General features: G+C 35.1%; 1 protein-coding gene across 1 annotated transcript in view; it reads left to right on the top strand.

Annotated features, from left to right (window-relative positions):
- GPC5 (glypican 5) overlaps nucleotides 1–20,832 on the top strand; it is a 658,111-nt gene that overhangs the window by 44,758 nt on the left and 592,521 nt on the right. Inside the window, exon 2 of the mRNA XM_007196859.3 lies at nucleotides 2,366–2,527. Within this exon, the coding sequence (XP_007196921.2) occupies nucleotides 2,366–2,527 (162 nt within the window). The remainder of the gene's footprint in view (nucleotides 1–2,365; nucleotides 2,528–20,832) is intronic.

Here is a 20,832-nt window from a genome sequence, read left to right as displayed (position 1 = left end):
AATGCTCTTGGTATTTTGATAGGGCTTGCATTGAATCTGTAGATAGCCTTGGGTAGTATGGTCATTTTTTTTTTTTTTTTTTTTTAAAAGGATTTTCTTATTTATTTATTTATTTATTTATTTATTTATTTATTTATTTTTGGCTGTGTTGGGTCTTCGGTTCGTGCGAGGGCTTTCTCCAGTTGCGGCAAGCGGGGGCCACTCTTCATCGCGGTGCGGGGACCGCTCTTCATCGCGGTGCGCGGGCCTTTCTCTATCGCGGCCCCTCCCGTCGCGGGGCACAGGCTCCAGACGCGCAGGCTCAGCAATTGTGGCTCACGGGCCCAGCTGCTCCGTGGCATGTGGCATCTTCCCAGACCAGGGCTCGAACCCATGTCCCCTGCATTAGCAGGCAGATTCTCAACCACTGCGCCACCAGGGAAGCCCAGTATGGTCATTTTAATAATATTAATTCTCCTAATCCATGAACATGGTATATCTTTCCATATGTTTATGTTGTCTTCAATTTCTTTCATCAGTGTCTTATTGTTTTCTGAGTACAGGTCTTTTACCTCCTTAGGTAGGTTTATTCCTAGATATTTTATTCTTTTGGATGTGATTGTAAATGAAATTGTTTCCTTAATTTCTCTTTCTGATAGTTCATTGTTAGTGTATAGAAATGCAACAGATTTCTGTATATTAATTTTGTATCCTGCAAATTTACTGAATTCATTGATGAGCTCTAGTAGGTTTTTGATGGTGTCTTGAAGATTTTCTATGTATAGTATCGTGTCATTTGCATACAGTGACAGTTTTACTTCTTCCTTTCCAGTTTGGATTCCTTTTGTTTCTTTTTCTTGTCTGCTGCTGTGGCTAGGGCTTCCAACACTATGTTGAATAAAAGTGGCAAGAGTGGATATCCTTTTCTTGTACCTGATCTTAGAAGAAATGCTTTTAGTTTCTCACCATTGAGTATTATGTTAGCTTGGGTTTGTCATATATGGCTTTTACTATGTTGAGATATGTTTCCTCTCTGCCCACTTTCTGGAGTGTTTTTATCATAAATGGATGTTGAATTTTGTCAAAAGCTTTTTCTGTATCTATTGAGATGATCATATGATTTTTATTCTTCAATATGTTAATGTGGTTATCACACTGATTGATTGATTGGGGATATTGAACCATCCATTCATCACTGGGATAAATTACACTTGATCATGATGTATGAGTTTTTTAATATAATATTGAAAATTTGGTTTGCTAATACTTTGTTGAGGATTTTTGCATCTATTTTCAACAGCAATATTCACCTGTAATTTTCTTTTTGTGATACCTTTGCCTGGTTTTTGTATCAGGGTGATGCTGTGTTTGTAGAATGAGTTCCAAAGCTTCCTTCCTCTGCAATATTTTGGAATAGTTTGAGAAGGATAGGTGTTAACTCTTCTCTAAATGTTTGGTAGAATTCACCTGTGAAGCCATCCTGAACTACTTTTTTTTTTCTTTATTACTGATTCAGTTTCATTACTGGTAGTTAGACTCTTCATATTTTCTGTTTCTTCCTGGTTCAGTCTTGGGATATTGTGCATTTCTAGAAATTTGTCCATTTCTTTTAGGTTGCCCATTTTATTGGGCTATAATTGTTTGTAGTAATCTCTTGTGACCCTTTGTATGTCTGTGGTGTCAGTTGTAACTTCTCCTTTTTCATTTCTAATTTTATTAATTTGGGCCCTCATGCTTTTTTTCTTGATGAGTCTGGCTAATGGTTTATCAATTTTGTCTATCTTTTCAAAGAATCAGCTCTTAGTTTCATTGATCTTTTCTACTTTTTTTTTTTTTTTCAAATTCTCTCTTTCATTTATTTCTGCTTTATGATTTCTTTCCTTCTACTAACATTGTTTTTTGTTGTTGTTGTCATTGTTCTTATTTTTCTAGTTCCTTTAGGTATAAGGTTTGGTTGTTCTTTTGAGTTTTTTTTTTTGTTTCCTGAAGTAAGCTTGTATTGCTATAAACTTCACTCTTAGAACTTCTTCTGCTGCATCCTATAGATTTTAGATTGTTGTGTTTTCATTTTCATTTGTCTCTAGGTATTTTTTGATTTCTTCTTTGATTTCTTCAGTGATCCATTTGTTGTTTAGTAGCATATTTTTTAACCTTCCTGTGTTTGTGTTTTTTGCCTGCCGGTGGATGGGGCCAGTTCCTGGCACAGCTTGCTGTGGGGTCCAGGGTATCCTAAGGCTGGTGTCGACCCACTGGTATCATTTTGCTGGTGGGCATATAGAACATGAACCTGTAATGTGCAGTGCTGATCATTAATGTCAGATACATAACATGTAATGTTTGTTAAATGAACAGGTAATTATTATGAAAAATATTCTATGTATTCCAGGGCCTGATCTTCAGGTTTGCATAGCCAAAAAACCTGCATGTTGCTCCAGGAAGATGGAGGAAAGTTATCAAATCGCAGCTCTCCAAGATATGCAGCAGGTGCTTCAAACATCCAGCTCTACATTAAAGTTTCTGATATCTCGAAACGCAGCTGCCTTTCAAGGTAAATGTATCTTGATTTCTGAAACTGAGCATAAATCTTGCTATGTAATTTACCTATTATTATTATTGTACTGGTAAATTTGTCTAGGTTTACTTCTTTGTCTTTGCATATTATTCTGGTATAAAATGAGGTTTTAGCTTTTTCTTCACAGCTTGTTTCTGAGGTCATTCTGGGGCATATAAATCGACTTGGAGTAGAGTCTGTAACGTTAGTGAAATTTATGCCTTTCTGGGGGTTCTGCCAAATCCCACAATACTCTGACCCATGGTTTTACTTCAGTATGAACAGACATGATTATTAGATTTTATTAAAATAGTTTATAAAACAGTCTCATCACTTTTAACTGGGTAATAATAGATTCATTTTCAAAAACATATTTAAAAAATATTTGTCTAATTTTTTCCTCTACTACTTCATGTGATTTTCCTAAGAACACCAGTGTGATATATCGAAGGGTAGACAAGTCTGATAAATAGTAAAATAGGAAATATTAATTGGATGTTTAAGGGTCAGCTATGGCCAGAACTCAACCTTAATTCAAACAATATATTCAGAAATAAAATTAATGGGTTATAAAATTACAACACACATTGGAAAACAGATGATCTTTTTCTTATTTTAGTCATCTCCTCTGTACAATTCCTTATTGCTACAATAAAATAGCTTAATTTATTTTTCCTTTTATAAAGCATTAGCTATTCTGTATATGATTAGAATGAAAATATTTAGATTACACTGCTTTTCAAACAAAGTTATTGCTTTTGTTCAATGCAAAATATAACTTCTGCTAGTATTCCTTTTTAATAAGTATATTAATGTCAATCTATTTAAATAATTTGTGCTTTGTTTACATACAGAACTAAATCACAAGGTTGATTAATTTTTAAAACTCAACTTATTAAATAAAATAAATGTAATAAATCAGGACAGAATTTAAGTTGAATTAAATTGTAGCTCATGATGAATTGATGATTTTTTTTATAGAAATTGTGACATGTCAGATTTTAAGATGTTTTAATCCAGTAATATTTTTAGATGTCTTAGAAAACAACCTTATTTATGTTATGGAATTTATTCATGTGAAATTGTTGGAGGCAAATATATTGATATGCCTTTTAAGCAAAGATTGGTGGCTTGAACTGACTGAACTAGAAGATATTAACCACCCACAGAAAGTGATGTAATGATTTTTTCTTATGAAAATGATAGTGTGTACAATATGGAAAATACATTTTAGAGATAAAGGGGGCAGTGAATAAATCAACCTTACCAAAACAGGGAGTTGTGGATGGGAATTGTGGACCATATGCTTGAAAAGGTAAGTTGGACTCACGTGGAAGAAGACTTAAAACATCAACTTGAGTTTGAGAGAGTCATTAAAGATTTTTGAACAGGGAAGCTTCATTATGATTTCTCATCTTTTAATATCAAAACTAAATCCCTCCAAGTAAGAAGGTATGGCCGAAGAAGATCATGACAAATCAAACGTACTTTTTTGGATAGCAGTGTTAACCATATAGGTGAAAGAAAGTGCCAGCAGTTACTATCACATAGGGACTCAATGAATGGTAGTTGAACATTTTCTTCTGTCTTCAAATAGACTCTAAAAACCTTTTCACCTATTGTTGGATAAGTTGATCAAGATAGAGCACATTAAACTCAAACGATTGGGAAAAATATAAAACCTGGAATGTTTAGACTTTTAACATGGGTTTAGGCTGCTGAAAACTTTTGGTGATATTGCTAAAAGTTTGGTGACAACTTATCAGTAGTATAAGGACATGAGATTATCTCTACTGGAGTGTCAGGTAATATTATGTATAATTTTTGTTATTTTTTGTTTAATAAATTGTACCTGATATATTTAATAGGGTAAGTTTTGCTGTGTATTTAAATATCAATTATAAAAGTGAAAAAAGTAGGGCCTTTCTTAAATATAATTTGTTATAATAAATTGTCATGTTCTCCCTTTGTGGCATGTCAATTTTATTTAAGAATCATGAGAAGGCAAGACAGCTTTAGAAGAAATTTTCCTAAAGGCTAACTTTACTGGAACAAATTCTCTTACAAGAAGAATACCTGCTTTTAATTTAATGAATAGAATAAGTAGCTTTAGGCTTAGTTCCGTAAAAACAAGCTAAATATATGTGCTAAAAGCCATTTGAGAGATCACATTTGCTGTATCATGACTGAACAGGCTACTTTATCAATAAGTAAAAGCCCTCTGTCTAGTTTCTATGTAATTAAAATGTCTGAACACAAATCAGCCTTTGTTTTTCCTAAGAAGAAAGAAGCTAATACATTTTAGTGGGAAACTTAGTCTGCTTGAGAGCAATTTAATGGAGGAAATCATTTCACTGCTTAAGTCCTGTAAGTAGATGTAAGTAGATGTGCTACATTTCGATCTTTTTATTTTTTAATATTTCACTTATATTTCCTACTTCAACAGTACTACCCTGTCCTTTTAACCATATTGTGGCTAAAATCCCATATACTGGGATGTAGTATGGTCCCTTCTCTCATAGATCTTACGGGGTTCCACGGGAGCATGTTTTTGAAGTAAACCTTCGGATATGACTGGTGGGGATGACCACTTGGGTGTGTGGGTGCAGCGGACCCCACACGACTGTAAGATGAAGGCTGGGAGGTTGGGATTGCTCCGAAGAGAGGAGACAGTGCCGGCAACTGGTACCAGAAGACATAAAGTTAGTCCACGTACAGCCCACATTCAGCTCTGGAATTTAGCCCTGGAAGGTAATATCACTGGGATTGGAATCAGCCTCCTTACTGGGATAATTCTACTTTTTTCAGTTAAGGTGTTTGTTATAGGTTTCCTGAAAATAAAACAGGCAAACAAAGATATGTTTTTGGAAGAACCCGTAAGTACGACCTGGGGTTCACTGTGTCCTATGGGTTGTCATTCACGTAGCATACAGCGTTTGATAAGATGAAAGGAGCAAGCGGGTATCCCTGTGTCTGTTGCTCTTCATAAATTAGTGGTGCTGTTTGCACAGAGACTGCTGTATTCGCCGCAGTGCAGGCAACAACTGCTCTTCATTTTCAGGGGCTTGATTATGTTCGTGAATAAAGCGGGCAGCCTGCAATAATGTGAAAGAGTTTGTTTCCCTTCAGCTGCTTTATGAGTGTGGGATCGCCTGCCTTAAAAACCTTTTGCAGGGTGGTAGGGGGTGGTGGTGGTGGGATGAATTGGGAGATTGGGATTGACATGTATACACTAATATGTATAAAATAGATGACTAATAAGAACCTGCTGTATAAAAAATAAATAAAAATAGAGATCATACTTTAAAAAAGAAAAAAAATTTTGCAAATATTTTTTATAAATGTTTTATTTATTTATACACTAAAGTTTGGTGTGACTCATGAAGAAATAAAGGAAGTTGACAGAGAATGTGTCAACCACTGTAAAAAAAGCAACTCCTACCCAGCTTTCAAATTTGTCAGTTTTAAAATCTCTGTTTAAATAAGAGAATAGGGCTTAGTTTTTGTTTTCTTCAATTTAAAACTATACAAAATTTTCAGCACAATTTTCAAAAATAAACTGAAGGAATATTTGGGAGAATACGAAGCTTGTCTTTTGTTTAAACGTTATAAAGATAAGGTTAAGAAGTTTTATCTTTCCTTAGAGATAGATCTTTTCCTATTTCTCTCATCTTCAAATAGCTCACATATTTCTAAAATATGTGGTATATACTAAGTCTTTATTCTGGAAGTTTCCAGTTTTTTATATGGCATTTAAAAAGTGTGCATTATCACAAAAGACTCAGTGATGAATAATATCTAGAACAAGAAGAGGTTAATATTTTTGTTGACGATTTCATTCTCTGGGCTAATTAAATTTTCATTCTTGATTAAAAGTACATGAAAGATTGGTAAGCTTGTCCTCTTGGGTTGAAATGTTAGATTTAGGACTTTAATAAAAATTACATTCCTATTTTTAATGAAATATAGGAATGTGTTCAAAATTAAATATCTTTGTTTAAAAAGCAGGCAAATTAAGAGTGAGAATGTGAATGTAATTAAAGTATTGTCCTCTTTTACACTAACAGATATTACCTGCTGTGAAGTGTATAGCTAGTGTATAGCTACTGTAAAACCGGTGTAAAATGTATGTACATATCCACATACATATAGTCGAAGGCACAAGGATGTAGTGAATATTTGAATATCTTAATGTATGAGAAGATGAGTAGATTTATATAAATGTTACAGTAGCAGGCCTGGAGTACATTAATCTTATTTTGTTCACTTTTGTTATGCTTTACAGAGGTGAACAATATTTAAAATTATTCCTTGGAAGAGCATTATGTGCAAGGATAAAGGAACAGTGTTATTTCTAACAGTGAGAATTACCTGATCAAAGGCCCAAGGGTAAGAGAACAGGTAGCCTTAGACTGGCAGTGCTGAGGAGACGTGTTGGCTTTTCTCTTTCTCTAGCACCTAGAGCAGATACTCAGCAAATGTAATTAAATGAACTGCATGAATACATGGATAAATGAATGAATGGATGAATGATACTTAGCAGGAATCTGGTTCTGAAATAAAATGAAAGAGTTCTTCTCTCCCTCTCCCCCTTCATCCTTCCCTCCCCTTCATGCATTTAATATCTCTGTTGAGTACCTACTAAGTGCCAGCACCGCCAGGTGCTTAGATTGTACCTTGCCCAAATTTTCAATCTATTTTACTTTTATTGGCTCCTTCAGGCTACTGATATGCCAACATTTGTTTACTGATTTTATAAACTAAGAAGGAGGGAATTCCCTGGCTGTCCAGTGGTTAGGACTCAGCACTTTCACTGCCGAGGGCCTGGGTTCAAGATCTCACAAGCTTCATGGCATATGCCGCCCCCCCCCCCCCAATAACTAGGAAGGAGCACATTGTAATGTTTCTGTCGGTGGTGTATTCTGAATGTGATTGCATTTTCCCCTTAGTTTGAAGCAGCGCGTGGTTTAGTGTGTTATCTCACACGGCAGCCACCAGTGCAATTGGTCTTTATCCAACTGTCTTGTATCTCTGAAATGTTAAAAATTGTTTCTTTTGAATCTGTGTCAGCAAGCTGCTAATAATTATGAAAATGACTAATTTTAATATATTCTGGATGAAAGTTCCAACAGCTTAAATTACTTTTCAGCTGGAAATAAAGCTTGCTTTGCATGAAGCAGAAAAATTGAAAAGCGTAGAACTAAGTGTGGAAACACATTGAAGTGTAGAACCAAGAGGTTACTTTGCCATATTTCTTTTTTAAATTTTAGGAAGTAAACTTTTAGGTGTTTTAATTCTGACTGATGATAGGTTATGATAATATCACCTATTGCTATGATAATCTTACCTAGAAAGCACAGTAACCTGCTTATGGTAGGCTAAACAATTCTTTCTTGATTTTATATTAAATACATTTTCAGTTAAATCTTTTCAATGTGAGAACTGTGCATTTATTGCCTAGAAGATGAGTTGGCATTTCATCAGGGTCTTTATCATTTTGTTATCTCCATATTAGTTTAATCTTACTTTTACATGAGGGATCACAAGGGATGATTCTTAAAAGGTAACTATGTATTGAGTAAAGGCCAGGACATGTGGGAGGTTACAACTAGCTATGTTTTTGAGATTTATCTGTCCCTCTATCTCTTATTCATCTATGTGAATTGATTTATAAAGTTTCTTTTTATAGATATGTGGCATTTATTTACCCTACCTGTGATGGACATTTTAATCATTCCCAACTTATATTTGCACTTGTAGTGCTGCAACAAACATTCTTGTTCATGTCTCCAAGGGCATGTGTTTCTCTAGGGTTTATATGTAGAAGTGAAATTGTGGCTTATAGGCTGTGACCTTGTCAACTTGACCAGGTATTGCAGAATTACTCTTCTAAGGAGCTGAACCTATTTAAACTCCCACAAGCAGTTGGTGTGCTTTGTCCTTATTCCACATCCTTCCCAACACTTCCCAATAATTCTGAAATTATTGTCAGAATTTTAAAAAAATTCTAAAAAAATTAAAAAAAAAATTTAAGTTAAAAGAATTTTAAAATAAAATTTGATGAACTAATAGATGTGAAATGGTATCTTGTTTTCAAAACGTGCAGTTCCCTAATTACTGGGGTATCTGAATGTCTTTCCAAAAATACTTCTTTATTTTGCATGTTCTTTATTTTCTCTTATGAATATGTCTTGTGAATCTGTATACACACTTAGGGGATATGTACCATGTTGTGAGTGTTTCTGTATGTATTAAAATTTTTCTTCTAGGTACAGATATTGCCACGTCTTAATGTTTTAGCTAAAATAATTCAAATTTCTTTCCATATTCTATGGCAATTCAAGCTCTCCAGAAGTTTTCTGCACATTTCCACAGTCTGCAGTCTCATGGTTACTCCTGCCTCTGCTTCCCTGCTTTTTTTCATTTGCTTTTGTGTATATTTTCTATCATATTAATTCAGTATGAAAATTTTTTTCTTAATTACCACTTCCATAGACACACACATACATGTACACACATTAACCTAAGTTGTATGTATAAACTAAATTTTATGAGACGATGGTGATAAAGGAAGGTGAAATCTAAAAATCACAAATAATTTCAAATTGAACATGGATTCCTATGTTTGCAAGTGTTTTCTAGCCCACCCTCCACCATCAATCCATGGAACTACCATCCTCACATCATTCTCTCTGGCCCTTGTATCTCCCACTTCCTTTTGTGATACTCTGCTCTTCTCCTCAGATGGTGAGATGAGGGGATCTTCTGGTTCCTACATTTATTATATGAGCATGGAAATAGCAACCATCACGTGGCTCTTGAGGGTGCATTTAAAAGAAATACTTTTCTTTTAGGCTAAAAAACCTTTTATCTTTTTATGTTAAAAATTTCCCCAGCTTTATTGAGATATAATTGACATTGTGTAAATGTAAGATGTACAACCCATTGATTTGATACTCTTATGTATTGCAACATGGGTACCACTGTGGTGTTAGCTAACACCTCCATCAAGTCACATAATTACCAGTTCTTTTTTGCAGCAAGAACATTTAAGATCTACTCTTTCCACAATTTTCAAGTATATACTACAGTACTGTTAACTGTAATCACAGTGATGTTCATTATATCCCCAGAATTTAATCATTTTGTAACTAGAAGTTTATACTCTTTGACCAGGGTCATTTCTCTGCCCTCCAGCCCCTGCTAAGCACCATTCTACTCTCTAAACTTAGTACTTGTTGATCAACCTATTGTCTGTTAGATATTTTAGAAACAATGAATTTCCTAAATCCTACATTCATACAAATTACTGTGACCTTTTATAAAGTGTAGACAAGGTATATAATCTTTTTTTCCCTAGTATTTAGATTGAGTCTGTTTTATATTTTCAAATGTTAATGTTGATAACATTAGTAATCTATGGAAAGAAAGAAACAATTATTAACTACTTTTGAAACAGAGCTCATTTATCTTAGAAGTGTTTACTTCCAAAAGTAGTAATAGGCTATTAAAGTTAATCAGGCATTTTTAGAAGATTCAAAATATGTTTTCTTTAAAATATTTTTCTCATTTTGCTTATAACTAAATATATAAAAAAAGAAAATAAGCTGAATTAATATCAAATTTTTCTAAATATTGTGTGGCAGTAAACTTCAAGGGAAACTTGTGATGTCACTAATGTGTGGTTGACACTCACTTTGTAATGTAATATTTATGAATTCTTTTAAAAACCTTTTACTCCATGAACAAACTTTTTCATTATGTTGATAATGCAATCTAAAATGTACATGATATTAAAAAGTGAAATTCATGCTTTCCCCCACCCCCAGATTAGCTTTGTGCATTTAACATCTGAATATGGATTTTTTTTGATGATGTCAGCTAATATATTTTGTCAGTGTGTGTCTTGGAATTAATATTTCTAACAGGAAGCAGTTTTAATATTGAAAGTAGGGTATTTCCCTGTTTATAAGAGGCTGGTAGAAAGGTAAAGATTGAGGGATCCTTTGAATGTATCTAAATTTATTTAATGTGAAGAACACAATTACTGTAAAAGTAATAATTTCATTATATGTTTTTACTGATTATAAGTTTCATTAACAAATTCTGTTGAAATATATCCTTGATGCACTTACCAGCTCTTTTGATAGATCATTTTTTTTAATAGCTATTTTTGAGTCAACATATTTAGTTTTATGAAGGGTGACTTGTCTCTATTAAATGTCCAATGTATTTTAAGGCCCTACCAAATTTTATCTAAGCTAGGTAATGCTATGATTTAATGATCAATTTATTTATATTATTTTTACAAGAAAGATAAAATATTGGCATTATTAAAATATTAAAGAAATTATTTTAAAACTCAACAATGTATCTTTTCACATTTTGCGTACTACCTCATAAGTAGTAGTTTATCGTGAGATATTAATTTGTGTCTCACTATGGTTGTTGTGTGGCATATGCCACATGAAAACCTTTTGTTCTTCCTCTGCCTTATTGGTTGAACCCCAAATTTGGGGGTGATTACCCTCTATGGCAATGTGCTTAGGGACAGTGGACCCTGCTGGAGCTCTAGGGGATGGTGTGAAATGGAATAGGAAGTGTGTGTATGGTGGTGAAGGTTTGAATAGCTGTGGTGGGAAATGGGAAAGAAAATGAACCAAAATCCAGTTAGAAGGCTAACATTGGAGTCAACTAATTAATAGTAAAACCAGTATGCATGATGGTATGGCTGTTTTTAGCCCTGATTAGTTCTTGCCTAGGGAGAGGGTTCCAGTAGAGAAGTGCTGATACATGGTTGAGCATGGGTGACGGGAAATTCATTTATTCTCCCACAAATATTCCTGGGGCAGCCTCGCAGTACCAGCATAGTTCTCAGTGCTTGGTATGCTTCAGTGAATGAACAAAAGATCCCTATCCTCAAAGGTTGCATTTCAGCAAATAGAAAATACATATTTATAATACAGATATAAGTTAGAATGTATTAAATGCTTTGAGATAAAGTAGCATGGAGCAAGGGGAGTGGGATTGGGAGGGGTGCAACTTTCAACTGGCTGGTCAAAGAAAAGTTGGCATTTGAGCAAAGATTTGAAGAAAGTGCAGGTGTTGGCTCTGTGGATGTCTGGGAGGAAAACATTCTAGGCAAAGGGAATAACCCGAATGCAGGAGTGTGTGTGCCTTGAATGTCAGAGGCATAGCAACAGGGAGGCTGGTTTGGGGTGGCGCACAGTGGGTGATGTGGAGGAGATTGGAGAGGCTACCGCAGCGGCAACGGGAGCCCTCGTGTGGGGCTTCTTAGGCTTTTCTTCTGAACCAGGAGTTTTTAGCCATAGGTGTGGCTTGATTTAAAAAAACAAAACAAAACAAAGAAACCTCTGTCTAATTGTTGAGGGGCCTGTAGAGGGGCTAGGGTGGACTGAGAAGCCCACTTAGGAGATGATTATAACGTTCCAGAAGAGACGTCATGGTGGCTTAGACCTGAGTGGTGGCAGTGCAGGTGGTAAGAAGTGGTCAGTTTCTGGATATGTTATGAGCATCAGTGGGTTCAGGGTGTAGCAGGAGAAAAAATGAGGCCAAGGACGGGCCGATTGTGGTAAAATATACCAGGGGTGTGTTTGTGAGGTGAGTGCCTGCGTGTAGTGGAGGCTGGTTAAAGATGCTGAGACTGTAGGATGGGTTTCCACACACACTGGACTTTGGAATCTCTGTTGGTAGAGCTGGAGTCTGAGACAAATTGTCACCTGTTTCTAAAGTTCTCAGTAAAAGAGGGATGTCAGTGGGTGTAACAGGGGCGTTGGTTGATTATCTGATGGAGGATAATCTTTTTTGTTTTAAAACCACTTTGTTGAGGTATGATTGATAAACAAAAAGCTGTATTTCCTGTATAAAACTTGATACAAGCAATTTGGAGATAAGTATACACCTGTGAAACCATCACCACCATCTACGCCATAAACATATTGGAGGAGGCTGATCATTGACATGGGTTACAAGAGTAATGGTGTGGAAGGGCCAGGTGACGTCCAGCTCCTCCCTATGGCCCAGCTCTGTAAAGTAGTAGAGATGTTTCTTTCTTTCTTTTTTTTTTTTTAATTGGGGTATAGTTGATTTACAATGTTGTGTTAGTTTCAGGTGTACAACAAAGTGAATCAGTTGTACATAAACATATTTCCACCCTTTTTTAGATTCTTTTCCCACATAGGCCATTACAGAGTATTGAGTAGTTCCCTGTGCTATACAGTAGGTCCTTATTAGTTATCTGTTTTATATATAGTAGTGTGTATGTGTCAATCCCAATCTTCCAATTTATCCCTACTCCCCCTTACCCCTGGGAACCATAAGTTTATTTTCTACATCTGTAACTCTATTTCTGTTTTGTAGATAAGTTCATTTGTAGCCTTTTTTTAGATTCCACATATAAGCAATATCATATACAGTGCAATATTACTCAGCCTTAAAAGAGAACAAAATAATGCCATTTGCAGCAACATGGATGGACCTAGAGATTGCCATACTGAGTGAAGTAAGTCAAACAGACAAAGAGATGTTGTTTCAATGACATATATCTCAGTATGAAAATAAAATTAATTTTGATAGAATAACTCATGATTCTGTCCAATGAAACCTATTTTCAATATTTAGCATAATTTAAAGTGAAGGGCTTTATAAAGAAATGAGTAACACAAATAAATAAGATTGACTTGAATGAAATTTATAAACTAACTTTGAGAATTGACTGGAGAAAGCATGTAGTGAGACAAAGTATTTAGAATAAAGTTGCATAATAGTAATTATGGGCAAAATCATGAGTTTATATATGAAAATTTTATTTTAAACTTATTTTAATTATAAAAGGTATAACATGGTTATATAAAATTGAAAATGAAATCTTTGTTTGTCAATAACTCAGCAAGTAAGGTTCCATGATGAGCTTAAGTCCCTTAAGACTCAAATTTGAAGTCTTGGTGGTAATTCTTAGAACACCAAGAACACATTTTACATTTTTATATCAATAAAAATGAACTAAGTTCTGTTTATGAAAGAATATCAATAATTATCAATCATTTCAATAATATCTTTTTATTATATCATCTCTTAACGAATTAGAAATACTTACAGTTCATATAAGTGGCATTACTGTCTAATTTAAAATTTTAAATAATATAATAATTCACTGTAAATTATAAAATACAGTTTATTAAAACTGTGGGAATGTTCTTAATAGTTAAGCTTTTTTTCCCTCTATAGCCTTGGGGGAAGAGCAGATTAAGATTAAAATATTAAACAGTCGTCCATAATATTTAATTGGTAAAGTGGTAAGATATAATGGAAAATAAGATACATCTCTTTCTTCAGACAAATAGAGGACTTAAATTTTATAGCCATTCCTCAGTGTAGCTGCTCATGATGAGAAATTATCCATGCATATCTTCATGCTTTTAGCATAAAATATATCTAGCAATAAATGGGATATATATGCTATAGCTTTCATGCAGAAGGCAAAGGGCTTGAAATGGCATCTCAAGATCCAGAAAGTCATAACAGTAAATAAAGGGTAATTGTTGGATAGCTATGCTGTGTTTCTTTTATGCCAGAGTAATTCTGCCTGTGGGCTAACTTTAGTATAAACAAAGATAATTGAACTTTTGCACCTTAAAGAATATTTTCCTCTTGTACTATTTCTTTGACTCCATCTCCTCAGGGTGTAAACTTGACTTGAATGTTAACTTATGAAGCATATTCATTTTTTTACCATAAGTAGGAATAAACTGAAGCTACTTTGTAATAGAATAAACATTGGTCTTTGTTATGGGAAAATGTTTGTTATTGTTATCAGATAGGCAACATGCTTAAGAGTTTAAGAACAGGGTTCTAGAGTTAGAGAACCTGAGTTTGAATACTCTCTCAAGACCTGCATCTAGGCTTTCATTTCCTTGCTTGTAGGATGGGGATAATCATAGTACCTTCTTCTAGGTTGCAATTAATAAGGATTGGTCATGGTAATTCCAGTAAAGTAACTAGTATCATGCCTGGTATGTAATAAGCACTCAGTAGATGTTAGCTATTCTTCTTCCTTTGCTTATGGTGTATATTTTTTCCCCAACATTTGATTGGCAGCAAAACATCTCAGGGTAAAAATTGTCTAATGGAATTTCTGTAAGTGGGGAATTGCATAAAGTCAATTGGCACATTATCAGAAGTGCCTCAGTGGCCAGGCAGGAGTAGGGCCTTGGTGATCCAGACTCCTGTATCCCTCCTTGGACCTGCTCCTGATGGGCTTTCCAAGAGTTATATTGCAAGTGCATGGGGTTATGCCAAACATGCTCTCTAATGGTAAAGACAAGCCATTGAGAGAAATTATTTGGTAAATAATAACTGGTACATTTTAAAGCAATTCTTTTTACTGCCCAGCTGGTAATCAAATGTAATTTCAAATTTCATTAAATGGTATTAAATTGTAATATTTTTACTCTCACTGTAGTAGAAACTAACATAAACACCAAAATCTAAAGTTTGGTGCAAAGCGACAGAGTCCATGGAAAACTATTCAATGGCTTAACGAAAGCCTTGATCTTCTTAGTATCCTTTGCCAAATGAGAATAACTTCACATGTGAAAGGCTTTACATTTTTGATATTGCTAGATTCATTCGGATCACTTTCGGGGATGTATGCAGTTTACTTTGGCATTTCTTTAGATTATGCATTTGTGAGTTTTTAGATAGAGCCACTAACTTTAAATTGGTCCTTTCACAACAGCATGGAATAAATAGGTAAATGCATAGTCTTCAGAGCAATGTGAAAGGTTTTGTGGTTGGTAGAATATGGCAAAAAATTTAATCTAAGATTTCACTGAACTGCTTTGGAGGGTACTGTTCATTAAGATAATTTTTATTTTGGTCCAAATGTTGCTAATTATTGTTCCATAAAATTATGTAACTATTTGATAGTTGTACTTCCTACCTGCTGGAAATGTGAAATATTATTATTGCTTGTCTGGGTGGCATTTTAGAGGGTTTTCTCTTTATGTGAGGAAAGACAATATGGAGAGAGATGGACACTAAATCCCTGGAAAGTGTGATTTAGGAAAGGGGTCAGAGGGGTGGACAAAGGTGTCCTGCGGTTTAAGAAGGAAAAAGAAATTCTCTGTTCATGTTATGATTTTTAAAATCTGGGTTTAATATGCTTACTTTCTAGCTGTAGTCTCAGGGCAATACTTTAGGATGATCTAGGCTACCTGCTTAATTTGTTTTTATTACGAACCTTCAAAGTAGGTTTAAATTAAATTATCTCTGTATTTGGCAACTCTTACGCAATATATTTAGTGTATTTGTTATTTTAATGGGATCGTATATTTCAAATGCAAATTAAGAATCTATTTAATAATCGTTAGCCTACACTGGTGCAGCTATTCTGGAAAGCAATTTGACAACACTTAGCAAAAATATGTGTTCTCTCTCCCTCTTTTTCTTCTTTCTGATTCTCTACTGCTTATATATATATATTGGAAAATTTTTTAGAGAACATTTGGGGACATATAAATGCATGTTAATTGCAGTGTTTGTTGTAATAGCTGTGAGTTGAGACAGTCTGGGTGTCTGTAATTGAGGGAAAGGTAAGAAAAATACACAGAAATGCGTTATGGAATAGTATGCATCATGAGGAATAATCAACTGGATGCATACCTAGTGACAGGAACAGACTTTAAAAACAAGGTAGAGTGAAGAAGGGCAGAAAGAGAATGAGGTATGTAGCACAATACCATATATGTATCTTAAAAATACATGTACCAAACAATTCTATATATTTTACTGGAACACATACAAATCAAAGAGTTCACATGAAGCACATTAGAGTGATTGCTTAAGGGAATATGATTGTATAATTATTGTACCATCCAACCTCATACATTTTATTTTTTATTTTTTTAAATGGAGTTGGGAGGCCAGCAGAGGGAGCTCTCAGGCAGGTACCTTTTTTTATTTTTATTTTTAATTTTAATTTTATTTATTTTTGGCTGCGTTGGGTCTTCGCTGCTGTGCGTGGGTTTTCTCTAGTTGCGGCGAGCAGGGGCTACTCCTCGTTGAGGTGCACGGGCCTCTCATTGCGGTGGCTTCTCTTGTTGTGGAGCATGGGCTTCAGTAGTTGTGGCACATGGGCTCAGTAGTTGTGGCGCATGGGCATAGTTGCTCCGCAGCATGTGGGATCCTCCCAGACCAGGGCTTGAACCCATGTCCCCTGCATTGGCAGGCAGATTCTTAACCACTGCGCCACCAGGGAAGCCCCCTCATACATTTTAAGAGATATGGGGGATGTGAAGAATAGCTAGGAAAAAGGAAAGTGAAAGAAAGTGAAATTCTTAGGTATAAACCTTCCAAAACATGTACAGGATCTATATGCTGAAAATGCTGTTGGAAAAAAAAAAAGAACCTGAATAAATGGAGAGACATACCATATTCATGAATTGGGAGACTCAACATAGTAAAGATGACCTTTTTACCTAAATTACACTATAGGTTTAACATAATTTTTATCAAAATCCTAGCAGACTTTGTGTGACATATGCAAGCTTTTTCTAAAATTTATATGGAAAGGCACAGGACCTGAAATAGTTTAAACAACTTGGAAAAAGAAGAGTGAAGTGGGAGGAATCACTCAACCAGACAATGAGACTTACTATATAGCTACATTAATTGAGAGTGTGGTATAGGCAGAGGGATAGACACATAGAACAGATTAAAGAGCCCCAGAATAGACCCACAAAATTATGCTGAATTGCTTTTTTTTTTTTTTTTTAAATTATTATTTATTTATTTATTATTTTGGGGGGTGCTGTGTTGGGTCTTCGTTTCTGTGTGAGGGCTTTCTCTAGTTGCGGCAAGCGGGGGCCACTCTTCATCGCAGTGCGCGGGTCTCTCACTATCGTGGCCTCTCTTGTTGCGGAGCACAAGCTCCAGACGCGCAGGCTCAGTAGTTGTGGCTCACGGGCCTAGTTGCTCCGCGGCATGTGGGATCCTCCCAGACCAGGGCTCGAACCCGTGTCCCCTGCATTGGCAGGCGGATTCTCAACCACTGCGCCACCAGGGAAGCCCTGAATTGCTTTTTGATAGGTGCAAAAGCCATTCAGTGGAGGAAGGAATTCCTATTCAACACACTGTGCTGAGCAATTGGGTATCCATAGGTGAAATATTATTGTAATATTTTTGTATTAAAATGTCTAAATGTTTCAACCCAAAGATTTTCACAGGTTCTGTCTTTTCTGCCTTCACTTAGAGAACCTTTCTTTAATTTTTTCCCTAAGGCAAAATTTATTAAATAAGTCACCTCTGTGAATCTATTGAATATTCCATCAAATATAAGTGCTGTTAATCACAGACCCTCTCAATTTCAGTGCATTCTAGTAGGCAGTATAAATTTATTCAAATAAATATGGTAGCTTCATCAAAAGCTTCTTCCCAGAATTTGAGTTAAACTAAATAAAAGTTAAATCATAAACATTGTTTGAGATCTCACTGTTTTACTCAGTTCTTCTCTTGCTTTTTTCAGTAAGGACAAATTTCAATGTCTCTTTGTTTGAAATGCTCTCAAGAATTGAAATATGTTAAAAGTTTTTAAAACTTTTTTAGTATATATTTACTAAATGTTGATTTAAGATTTTGGCTGATTTCTTTTGGTTGTAGGATGGATGAACAGTTAGTTTATCTAATAGTCTGAATGAGAGAAAAAAAGGAGTGAGTTTTGTTAATGCTGATAGAGAATAGGGGAGAAAGAAATTCTAAGTATATTTAGAAGAAAAATTTAACAAGACTGGGTAACTGAATGACTGTGGAGTGGGATTAGGAAGAGAAGGAACCTAGGATCAGTGTTGAGTCTTGCAAGAGAATACTCTCAGGGACTGATTTATGATGTCCTCATTTTCCTTATTTCTATCTTAATTTTTAGTAAAGTTTTTTTTTTTTTTTTGAAAATTCTGTTCAACTCCAGGTCTGTGGGTAAGCTGCTATAGAGAATTCACCCATTCCTTCATCAATATTTTACTTAGTATGTGTCAAATACTGGGCACCTAACTGTATTCAGGCAGTCCTCGATTTGCACAATTTTGTGTAACTGAAACTCATGCCCATCTGAACCGGGTCCTTGACTGACATGGCTCCATTGATCTTAGTTACCAGAGAACTGTGCAAAACGAGGACCGCCTGTCTTTCATCTAGAGACAGGACTGAAAATTATGACTGCTTTCAACAAGCTTAAAATCTATGGCTGGAAATAGACGATTACCTTTCAGTGTGTTTTAAGGGTTTAAGATACCTTTCAGGATATAAGATAAGATCTCAGACAGACGACATCTGACATGGATTGCTGGGGAAGAAGATTGGGAAAGAAATTCTGAAAATGGTGATATCAAGGGAAGAACAAAAGTCAGGTGATTCCTCCCCCTAGTGAAGGAGAAGGTCTGGAGAGTTAAAGGGCCCACGAGTACTCCCCTAAGGCCACAGCCAAGTGTGGGAGCTGGGAATGTTGGGAAGTAAGCTTGAAGAGTATTTAATTTCCCAAGAATCTGTGTTTGTGCCCTTTCTCATTCCTAATTTTGCTTCTCTCTTTCTTACCTTTCTTAAATTTCCTTCCTCTTTATGCTCTCATTTCTCTCCCACTTTCTCTTTTCTCTTGCTTCTTTTCTTTGTCTCATGACCTCTGTCCTAATAAGGGTTTTGTTTATGTTGATACTATTTTTCTAGAACATTCTTTTAGATTTAGTTATCCTTTACCCTTTTGTTTTTAATAAGGTCTGTTTTAATCTTTTAAAACTCTCTCTTGCTACTTTAAAAAAATTTTCTTTCATATGTTTCTGATTTCTTAAGATGATTATTACTTTCTTTGAACTTTTACAGTTTTCTTCTTTGGTAATGAATGTATTTTAGGGGATGCATTTTCCTTTGGTTACAGCTTTGCTGTAGCACATAGATTTTACTATGAAGTGTTCTTTTCATTTTGTTTTAGACAGTCTGAAATTTTACTTTTTTTTTTTTACTTTGATTTTCTTCTTTGAGATAATCTAGAGAGTTTTGGGATAGATTTGACTAGGTTTACTGTAGTTTTAATTACCCCCAAAATATTAGTGGCTTACATCCACAAGGAGGTTCCGTGTCCTTTATGTGTAGGTGATGACTCTTCCTGCTCGGGCTAAAGGAGCAGCCCTATCTGAGATGATGTTGCCATAGTGACCAAGGGAAAGATGGTCTTGGCTCCACGTCTCTGCTTAGAAGGGGTACATGTTGCTTCCACTCACATCTCATCTGTCAAAGCGAGTCCTGAGGCCAGGCCTGATATCATGGAATTGTGCTCACTGATGCTCCCAAAGGGAGCACAGAATGCATATTGTATGAAAATTTAATCTACCCTAAAGAATGTTGATGTAGGTTGAATTGTGTTCCCTCCATAAAGAAATGTTGGAATCCTAACTTCAGAATGTGACTTTATTTGGAAATACAGTCTTTATAGAGGTTATTAAGTTAAACTGAGGTCAATAGTGTGGACCCTAATGCTATATGACTAATGTCCTATAAAAAAGGCAAATTTTGACAGAGACAGACATGTACATGGGAGAACACCATCTACAAGCCAAGGAATGCCTGAGCCTCCCAGAAGCTAGAGGAGATGCGTGAAACAGATTGTCCCTCACAGTCCCTAGAAGGATCCAACCCTGAGAACAACTTGATCTCACACTTCTAAGTCTTCAGACTGTGAGACCATCAATTTCCATTGTTTAAGTCATCCAGTTCGTGGTGCTTTATTATTGCAGCCCTAGGAAACCAACACAAATGTGTTTCAAAATTTCGAAGATTATGATTGATCAGATTCTTACTATTTATTTCTAGCTTTATTACATTTTATTAGAAAATTTAGCCAATAAAACCTCTGCTATTCAATATTTAAGCTTTTTTTAATGGTTAAAATTATGATCAGTTTTACAAATTTGTTTCAAATAGCAAATTCTATAGTTGAAAAATTTCACTCAAATTTCAAAGGTTATTGTATCTTTTTCTTTTCTATTCAGCAGTTTAAATAACACTGTTACCCTCTTCTAATTTACTACATTCAGGGTTTTGTAAACCTTATTTATATAAAAATTCAGATTCATCTTTCCAGAAAAATAAATAAATACGCTAGGTTTGAAGTCTACCCTTAAGTTAATCTTTTCAGTTGTTTTATTATTACGTTTCCATGACCAGGATGATTAACAGTGTAGTAGGTTGATTATGTCATTGTAACTGTTTTGTCTTAGTACCTTATCCATGAACATACT

The sequence above is a fragment of the Balaenoptera acutorostrata genome, chromosome 18 (genome assembly GCF_949987535.1).
Source record: "Balaenoptera acutorostrata chromosome 18, mBalAcu1.1, whole genome shotgun sequence".
Classification (NCBI taxonomy): domain Eukaryota; kingdom Metazoa; phylum Chordata; class Mammalia; order Artiodactyla; family Balaenopteridae; genus Balaenoptera; species Balaenoptera acutorostrata.
The sequence above is the reverse complement of the archived record's forward strand: the minus strand, read 5'-3'. Positions and strand labels throughout refer to the sequence as shown.